At 56.0% G+C, this 10090-nt stretch overlaps 1 protein-coding gene across 2 annotated transcripts in view; it reads right to left on the reverse strand.

Moving 5' to 3' along the window:
• The window catches only part of VAV2 (vav guanine nucleotide exchange factor 2), a 173905-nt gene that overhangs the window by 47526 nt on the left and 116289 nt on the right, over positions 1-10090 (reverse strand). For both annotated transcript variants that reach the window (XM_023516213.1, XM_012808219.2), the window contains exon 4: positions 9898-9966. In XM_023516213.1, coding sequence (XP_023371981.1) covers positions 9898-9966 — 69 coding nt within the window. The remainder of the gene's footprint in view (positions 1-9897; positions 9967-10090) is intronic.

Raw genomic sequence — 10090 nt, forward strand, 5'->3', positions numbered from 1 at the left:
CAACACAGGACGGAGAGGCTGGAGACGCCCCCGGGGTCACCCCAACACAGGACTGAGAGGCTGGAGACGCCCCCGGGGTCACCCCAACACAGGACTGAGAGGCTGGAGACACCCCCAGGGTCACCCCAACACAGGACTGAGAGGCTAGAGACACCCCGGGTCACCCCAACACAGGACTGAGAGGCTGGAGACGCCCCAGGTCACCCCAACATACGTTCACTCCCACCTTCTGAGCTTGCTCTTCTTTCTCAAGTCTTTGACCAAGGCGATGACCACCCTCAGGCCTGCCACTCACCCCTTCCCACTCATCAGGCCACCTTGGCTGAACACCAGCCACCAGACACATAAATGGTTGAGTTGTGTCTTGGAATCTGGGGACAGAAACATCAAACACACAGACCCCTCTCCTTCTCTCTGTGACCCCAGCCTGTGGACACTGAGGGGAACATCATCCACCTGGGACGTCCTTGCGTCCCCGAGCCACGAGCACCAGTGGTCAAACTCCGCTGGGATAGCACCTCCAGCTGTGAAGAGGCCCCTCCCCACCACATTAATTCAGGCCAGTCCACACTGAGAAATGCAGGTTGGTGAGCACCACTTACAGTCACACACCAGCGGAGCTGACAGCTCACTACACGTGTGCTCCAAATTACAGGGGGAGCAGGAATGAAAGGAACAGCAAAGATGTGGCTTTTAAAAATGAAAACAGAACTACAAAAATAAAATTGAACATATTTGTAAAATAAATATTAATAAGTTAATAACTAAGATAAAAAACAAATCAGATTCAACTGGTTTAATCAATATTTATCCTAAGATCAATTCTGTACCAGAAACTTGTTGGGTCCTTGGGATACAGAGACGACAAAGGTCATCTGTCCCAAGGACCTCTCAGCCCAGACGGGGAGACGGCAGGGCAGCAGCTGTGCCCCTGCCCTGGTGCCAAGATGTCCCTGGGTGAGGAGCACAATCTCAAGGCAGGTGCTGCTCTGGTGCCACACTGGCAGGTGACAAACTCTGGCTCCTCAGCTCCCTCCCCGTGCCCAGCACTGACGTGGAAACCCTATGGTGACCTTGCTTCTCAGCAACAGAGGCATCTCCAACATCGAGTTTCTTAAACAGAAACAGGACACACTGCATGTCTTAGTCATCTGGGAAAACAGATTCACTGTGTCAAAAGCAGCCAGGGACAAAGAGGGGGCTGGCGGGTGCTGGGTGGGAGAGGATGCATAATGACACCCACGGAGGGGTCTGAAGTCTCCTGGGAGAGCAGGGCAGTGACGTGGGAGGTGGGTCCCACGGTAGGAGGGTCCTAGCCTCTGCTTCCTCAGGAGATAGGAGCTTTATAGGCACTCACTGAGACCCAGCACACAGAGCACAGCCAGCCCCAGTCCCTGCACACAATCCATGAGGAGGCCAGGCTGGGGCACCTTCCTACAAACCTACCCACAGTCCCTAAAAAGCACCCTGGGGCACCGCCACATCTGAAAATGCCTCTGAATCACCACCGTACAACTCTATCAGAGGCTCCACGTCCCTCCACACTGGAGCTGGCCCCCAGAGTTGGGGTCCCAAGCACCTTCAGAACAGGTGAGGCATGTTGGCTCTCCTGCTGGCAGAACTTGGTGGTCTCCTGTGGCTCCCTGGAGGGGAGGCAGCTGCAAGCCCAAGCTGGATCACAGCCTCCCCAGTTCTAACTCAGCGACTCAGAGCTGGAGAACCTGAGCCTTGGTTTCCCCATCTACAAAGGGATGATTGCAAGGTCAGCCACAGTGTCAGTGATTAGCACAGCCAGCTGGCAGGCCGCAGGTGTGCAGGAAGAGGGACCGTGGCCCATCCTGGAGGGGGAGAGGGAGGAGACGTTCAGCACCAGCCGTGCTCAATCAGCAAATGTGGCCAACACTAAAAGTAACAGAGGTTTGAAACACAGAAGCTCAAGAAGTTAGAAGCCAGGAGGGCCAGTGCGGATCTGGTCAGCATTGAGCTGTGTGGCCTTTTCAGGTCTCCAAAACTGTCCTCTGCCCAGCTGCACATGACAAAGTTGGGTGTGATGGACAAATCTCAGACCAAGGCCGCCATGTGGACCCCCCAGAGGCAGACGGGCCTCTGTGGCCAGGCCAGGCAGCACAGGCAGAGCCCTGCTCCCCCAGCTCCCCACCCGATCCCCGCACAAGACACCCTCCTTCTCTCTCCACTCATCCTTTCCCTCCTGCTGCTTGCCGGAGGTCAGCTGTACTGACAGATGCTAAATCCCAGCAATTATCTTTGTCCTCACAATAGCCTGCAATCTTCCAGGAGGGCCCCGGGCACATCTGCTGCCCTCAGAGACAACACAAAACCATCACCACATTCTCCTCCGTGGTCCCACAGCTGGACCCAACAGCCTTGCCTACCCGCCTGATTTTGTTACAGAAAAAGGCAGCTGTACAGGGAGGCCACTGCTCCCCTGCCGCCCACAGAGAATCAAAGAAAGATGTACAGACTCTGCTTTTTGCCTCTGGCCAGCCTGTGTTTATGGCGGACATAAAACATCGCTGCTGACAGGCTAGCCATGCTGCTCTGGCCCCAGGCTGACGCTGGCAAGCAGGGTACCAGCCGCCAGAACTTGTTACTTGAAGACCAAGTTGGACATACACTCAACCATCTCCAGGGGCTGGTGTGGGGTGGCACAGACAGGGGGCATTCTTGGTCCTACACGTGGACAGATGAGTAGACAGGCTCTTCCCATGTGTCCTTGGCAGGCCCCAACCTCGACCCGTGGGGGAGGCCGTACTTCCCTACAGGTAGACAAACCAGGTCACAAAGCCATTTGGGGGCACAGCCGCACAGGGCCCTGGGCCCTCCCAGCCACAACTCCCTCTTTCCCAAGATTCCTTCTAAGCAGCAGTAAAGCCTCTCACCATCTAAAAACATAAGGAGCCAAAACAGAGTAGAACCCAAGACTGGGTCACAAGGGTCAGACCCAGGGCTCCAATTCCCCCTCTGCCATGTGAAGCTTGCTGTGTGACCTCCAACAAAGCTTCTCTGAGGCTTAATGTGCCCAAATGGAAAATGGGGGTTGGAGCTCCCACCTGGAGTTGTGGAGAGGGCTGATGTGAGGCGCCCAAGCCCAGGGCCTGGCACACCGGGGCAGAGAGGACTAGTGAGGGGCACACGGAACCCTTGCTTGGACCCGTTAGTCCTAAAACTGTGAACGCTCTCAGGACCTTATCACCCTCAGGGCACTTCCTCTTACACAGTGGACCAACCTGGGTCAAGTTACCTGGCCTCTCTGTGGTGTGCCCTTAGGGGCAGCCCTGAGTGCCATCCAGGGATGAGAACCAAAGGCAGGAAGAGAGTGAAGCCCTGATGGTCCTCACAGACTGCTGTGTCTGGCAGGATGCACCTTATTCAGCCTCTACTCAGAGAGTGCTAGGATTGCTTCTTGGAGAAGGTGAGCTCTGGGCTGGGTTTTGTAGGAGAAATAGGAGTTGGGGAGTCAATGCAGACGTTATGTACGTGCCCTGACCTTTATAATAAAGTCCAGCATGTTTAAGCAGTATTTCTTAAGTGCCACTGTGTGTCAGGTCTATGCTGAATGTAAGAAAAAATAACATCACTAGGCCAAGTCTTCATCTTCGTGCGGCTCCAGAAGAACAGCAGGAGCGATGCAGAGAGGCCCTCACCACACCTGATAAGACGCTCTCCTCTGCCCAGGCCCTGCTGCTGCCTACACGCTTCTGGAGAGATGAACATGCAGGTCCTCAAAACTCCCTTCCGTGCGGGCCCCTCCCATGCACTGTGTGCTGAATGAGACCAGAGAATCGCTGGAAGGGCCCAAGTGTCACTAGATATGCACAGGGACATCCCCTCCGTATCTGCCAACCGGCACACGCGTGAGTACTCAGCCGGGGCAGGGGGTGATGGGAGCCTGCTCTGCACCTGCCCTGCCACTGAGAGTGACAGGGAGCCGTGGTTAGGCCATGGCCTTCTAAGGGACAGACTTGGGCCAAACTGCAGCTCTGCCCTAGTGCTGTGTGACCCTGAGTGGTGTCACCTCTCGGAGCCCCATCTTCTTTCTGTTGGGGGAGGAGGCTCCAGGCCTTGGGGAATCGGCATGGTGCAGCCAGAAGCATTCAGCAGAGGCGGCCTCCTTGGACACTGGCTTCATTCCTTCCCTTCGGCCAGGCCTCGAGGTGTACAGTGGGGGACCTGGAGGCCCTCGACAGTGTTGAGCAAGCCACTTCTTGCCACGAGAAGCCCAAAGCCGGGACAAGCACACCTCTAACAGTGTTTGCCAGATGCAGGAGGCACCAGCTCCCTGGCAGACAGTGCCAGTGGTCCAGCCACAGGAGTCCTCGTTGAAGAAGGACCATGGGGGAGCAGAGGGCTTTCTGTTCCTAGCTGTCACTTCCCTTGAGAAACCTAGAGCTGGGCCCTCGAGCAGCAGGACCACCGAGCAAGGGGGCAGCTTTGCAGCACCAAGCCAAGCACTGAGGGCTGTCCAGAGCCCCTGCCCTCCCTCCTGCCAGCCTCTCCTCTTTGGTATGAACATAAGAAGTCCCCACACATGGCTTCTCCCAGCCCAGACTCCAGACACGGGTGTCTCCCATGTGCGTGGATCTCCCCATGCTGAGCATGTGTGAACTCAGGAGATGTTGTTAAACAATCTTTCTCGGGGACAGGGTTTGGGGAAGAGACTTGCTCTTCACCCTGCATCTTCTGCTGACAAAGGGCATAGCTCAGTATGGCCTCTGCCCAGGTTCCACCATCCAAGTTGCACAACATGAGCACCCCCAGCGTCCTCACCTGGGAGAAGGAAGGCAGCCAAACACATTTACCCTGGGAACTCCCTCTACATCCTATGAACCTTAAAAAACTATCCCAATGATGGGTAACATGACAGGTTTAAAGGGGCCAAGTCATTTTACAAGGCAGTAGAGCCACACACTCTAGGATAAACTCTGCGTCCTGACACGTCACCACCACCTTTGTTTAAGCCTGAAAATCACTTTCGCTCTGAATAGAGTGGAACCAGCACTAAGCAAAGCAGGACCCTCGGTCACAAAACTGCAGCATCTTCACGCTCAGAGAGACCCACAGACGATCGGGTCGGATGCTTCCACTTCAGCAATGGGAGACTGAGGCCCTGACAGCACCCGACTGCCCCAGCAAGCTGGCTGTGGACACGCGTCTTTGCTCCCGTGAGGCACTGGTCTGTACGCTGGGAACAGTAGCGGCTGGGCAGCAGAGGCCCTGGGAGGAAAGGGAAGGTAACGAGGCAAGGCCAGACCCCAACCAGGCCCCAGCACTTGTGGCAGAAAGTGGGGAGCGGCGCCCTACTCGGCCTTTGCACAGCTGCTCCTCCCCTGGGCAGACCTGCCCTGGGCATCAGTACGCTCCTCCTCAGGTGCCTAAACCCAGCAGCTGCCTCCTCTGAGAGGCCTTCCTTGCTTTCTGAGTGGCATTCTGCCAGCCCTACCTGCTCCCATGGCCAGCCAAGGCATACATGTCATGCTTCTGTGAGCAAGCCTGCTGCCTGGCCTGGGGCCACGAGCCCTAACTCAGCACCTAACCCTGGGCTGCCAAGTCAGGCGTCATGATGGCGCCACACAGCGCTGCCAGGGAATGGCCATTATGCAAATGCAAGGTACTGATTATTAGAGCAATTTAAAAAGAAGCTTCTCCTTTTTAGGCTTATTTTGCTTCATAGAACATTTTTAAGTGGCAATATTTTGTGTTAATTTTTCAACCAGCTGTTCTTATTATTTGATTATACATTATTCAGGCCTCTCCAAAGCAAGCTTAGCACCCTCAAGCACATGGCTTTCATCTGGAGTTATTTCTCCCCACAGGGGGACTCGCTCCAGCTCCTGGGAAACATTCTGGACCTGAGTCCATGCCACAGGCCACGCATGGCTGCAGAGCTCCTGCCCCAGAAATTGACCTGGGCTGCACCACAGTGTGACTGATATAACCAGACAGGGAACTCAGGATGTGCTGTCTCAGGGCAGGCTGGGATGCCAATCACAGGTCCAGCTAGATTATAGCTTGGATGCACTGGGTTAAATAAAATACGTTCTTAAAATTAATTTCATCTGTTTCTTATGTTTTTTCCTTAGAGACAGAGCCTCACTGGCGCCCAGGCTGGAGAACAGTGATGCAATCACACACACTGAAGCCCAAACTCCTGGCCTCAATCAATGGTCGCGGCTCGGCCTCCCAAAGTGTTGGGACAGCAGGATGAGCCACTGTGACGGCCTATTTTTATTTTTTGATGAAGCTACTGGGAAATTTAGTCATGTCGGTGGCTCATGTCTGATTTCTACTGGGCAGCACAGCCAAGGCCATTTGGCACCTGTAAAGTCAAGTCATGCTCTTGGTTGAACAAGAGGCAGTGACCACCGTGCCATCACCTAGGGCCCTGGTATGCTCACTGGGCACCCTGTGGGTCCCTCTGCTCCCCTCAGCATCACCATCAGACCTCCAACACTGTGCATCTCAGGGAGGTGCACGGCGTGCCAGAGACACACAGTTAGAGGCACGGTGCTCCATTGGTCCAGGTCCACTATGGCTCTCACTGGCTGCCCTGGGAGCAGGGCGTGGCTGGGCAGGATCCCGGGACCAGCTGGGCACAGCCCTCTGGAGGGTGTGAAGGAGAAGCCAGATAGATCTCTGAGCCCTCAATGACCAGCTGGTGTGGCACTGGTGGCTGTGAATGGGCCCACTGAGGCATATCTGGACAGGGTCCCACACAGGCGACCCCAGCCCTCACCAAGATGCAGAGGTGACCTGTGCCTGCTGTTCTCTCCCCAGGAAGCATGGGTCTTGGGAGGCACGAGGAGGAGTCTCCTTCACCCCACACCTCCAGGTCCTGGCTCCGGGCTTGACTCACAAAAAGTGCTTAGTAACTAACTGGCTGAGGGCAGAGTGAAAAATGACTAGCCACTGAACGAATGAATGAAAATAGGTATGAGGCCCCACACTGGGGGCTCCTCACGGGTCTACACCATACAGCATCCCTGGGGGCAGCTACCTCCGGGACTTCCCATAACAGCAGCTGTGTCTGGGGTCGGGATGGCCGGTGTCGACTCTCAGACATAGAGGTGACCCTATGCCTGACATCAGCCACAGCCTAAAGGAAAGAACCAGTGTCCCATCGCAAAGTCCCCTCCCTCACCCTGCCCTGCCTGCCAGTCTAGGCCATTTCCCCAACTCAAGCCTTGAAAATTCTCAAATCTCTTTCTAGGCAGAGCCTGGGTAAGAAACAGCCTTTCTGTTTGATTCTATAAATCGCCATAATGGTCGAATATCCACACCAAGTCCACAGAGGCAGGAAGGCAGGAAAGCCAGCTTTTCAGTTAAAGGAGAAGGGGAAAAGCATGAAAAATTTACTAAACTGGAGCCACAGGGACCAAACTGCATGTTAACAATTCAAATCCATTCCCCTCCCCATGATTTATGATCTACGTTTATAGTAACTGCGGCCATAGGAACTCCCTGGATTAGGGAGGCTCACGCTACTGCCAGGGGATGACCTCACTGGGCTGTGCAAAGCCACCAGACCCAGCTGTGTGACAGCAGTTCCACCCTGTGTTTCAGTTCAAGAGACTGGTCACCACCAGGATGGGCAGGGAAAGAGGGAACATGGGGCCCTAGGCCTGTGCTGACTCCACATGGAGCCCTCACACCTTGGAAACGGCCTGGGGTGCCAGAGTATGGACAGCAGTGCAGGGCGCATCCCCTACTCAGCACCCCAGAGACATCTCATGCCAGGCCCTGGCTTCTTCTCAGAGCCCTCAGCCTATGCTGACCACGGAGGGATGTTTGCAGAGGGTGCAGAGCCCCAGCTCAGGTAAATGATTGAGCAGAAATAGCAGGTCTGAAAGTTGGCCCCCAACACTGGCCTGGGCTCCCCAGAATCTAAGGGAAGCAGGCTTGGGGTACAATCCCACTGTGCCACTGATCACTGAGACGTGTGCCGGGCTGTCTCCTCTCTGGGCCTCGGTCTCCTTATCTTTGTAACGAGGATGGACACAGACAGACCTAACAGAGCGAGTATGGGGGCCGGGAGACCACGAGATGAATGAAGTCTCGGCAGTGGAGGCCGGGAGACCACGAGATGAATGAAGTCTCGGCAGTGGAGGCCGGGAGACCACGAGATGAATGAAGTCTCAGCAGTGGGGGCCAAGAGACCACGAGATGAATGAAGTCTCGGAGGTGCCAGGCCCCACAAACGTGGAGGAGAGCCACTCCCTGGGGTCACCCTGTCACTTGGGTGTTGACAGAGGGTGTGGGACAAGGTACAGGTGGGACACAAAGAAGACACAGGGACTGACCATCTGGTCCGTGGGAGACATTTCACTCCAATCATGGTGCACTCCTTAGACGGCCCAAAGGCCAAATGGGGGTGAACTTACTGTGGGGGTACCAGCCCAGGCAGGTGCACAAGAGGCTTCCAGAGTAGGAGATAACTAGGCCTAAACCAGGCAGATAAGAACGCTGGGAGGGACGGAAGGAGGCAGCTCTCACCCTGAGCTGGGGGCGCAAGGTGGCTACAGACGTGGCCAAGAGCTGGGTCCCCACCCCTGAGGGACCTCCCTCCAGCCGTGCCACCAGCCAGACCCCCGAGCTTTCTGAGCCCCGTACACCAGGGGGGTGGGGGACACTGGAGCCTTTTGTGAGATTTTCTCAGTCTCTAGTTCCTGGGACTGGTCGGGGTGGGGGGTGGCATCTGGGGGTGCTCTAGGCCTTGGATCTGTCTCCCCTCTTCCACTGTTCCTAACCCTCTCACCCACATGGTTGGCCAGCTGTCCTGAGGACTCCGGGGTTCCTACCAGTGGATGGACCCACAGCCAGCCCAGTTTGAGGAAGACCAGTAGGTGGCAACCTCCTAGCCAGCTGACCAGAACCTTCTCTCAGAACTGCATTAGCCTGGGTGACTGGCACATTGCTGAAAGGCTGATTTCTGGGTGCTTTGGACTGTTCACATAGACAAAGACCTCGCAGGAAGCACTTTCCAGCCCGAGAAGCAGCCCTGGGTATGAGTGTGTGAGTGAAAAGGCAGGTATTCTGGGCAGGTGCCTCTAACACAGCAGGTGCTCAGTAAATGCTCTGAGGCTTAGCCATATCAAGATACTTATTCTTAGCCTGAGTTCCAAGATGATGGGAACGAAATACAGCAGGAGTCTTCCCAGAGGAACATGCAGTTTACCTCAGGACAAAGACACAGCTACCTGAGGCAGCCAGAGCCCTGCAGGACAGCGGGCAGCCCACCCACCTCAGGCCGGGTTCCTCATCTGCGAGGAGGTAACACCCCTCTCTTGGCTCCCAGCATAGGGCCACGAGACCCCACCCTGGTCACAGCTGACACCACAAGCCAGGCCTGGCCAGCGTATACTGGACAGAGGAAATCCTCTCAGTGAGAGGAAGAAAGGACACATGGACAATAGCAGGGACCCACCTGGGACCCAACCAGGCCATAAGACAGCCAGACCCCAGACTCCTCTGCTTCAGACCATGCTCTGAGGTCTCTGCTTCTGGAAACGCCAGCTCCAGGTCTGGCCAACACAGCCCCAGTACACCACACAGGTGGCTGGGACGGGCCTCCTACCCGTGAGATCTGCCCGGGGGAGAAGCCAGCCAAGGCTAAGGGGCCACAATCACTCTCACCACCAGACAGTGGGCAGCTTTCCGAAAGGTACCTGTCGTAAAGAACTGGCCTCTCTGAGGTCTTTAAGAAGCACCATCCCCTCATGCACCAGAGACCATACCAAGCCAGTGGCATAGAAGCGCCGGGGCAGGGATGGCCAAGGGCCAGTGCTAATTCCCGTGTGGACCCTGAGTTTTCTCCTGACTCCCCTGACACCCACGAGGAACTTCTCCCCCTCCTTTCTTCCCTGCCCCCCCCCGACTCACTCGGCCAGCTCCTCCAGGCTGCGGTAGACGTCATCGTCATTCTCCGTGGTCTCCTCTGAAGGAAAAGGCCTGTGGGAGAAGATAGAGCGAGGTGAGCAGGTTCCACAGCACTGCCAGGGAGAGGGAGGCGAGCGGGTTCCACAGCACTGCCAGGGAGAGGGAGGCGAGCGGGTTCCACAGCACTGCCAGGGAG

Source organism: Otolemur garnettii, unplaced genomic scaffold (assembly GCF_000181295.1).
Source record: "Otolemur garnettii isolate 467f Iridium unplaced genomic scaffold, OtoGar3 scaffold00087, whole genome shotgun sequence".
In the NCBI taxonomy this organism is placed as follows: Eukaryota; Metazoa; Chordata; class Mammalia; order Primates; family Galagidae; genus Otolemur; species Otolemur garnettii.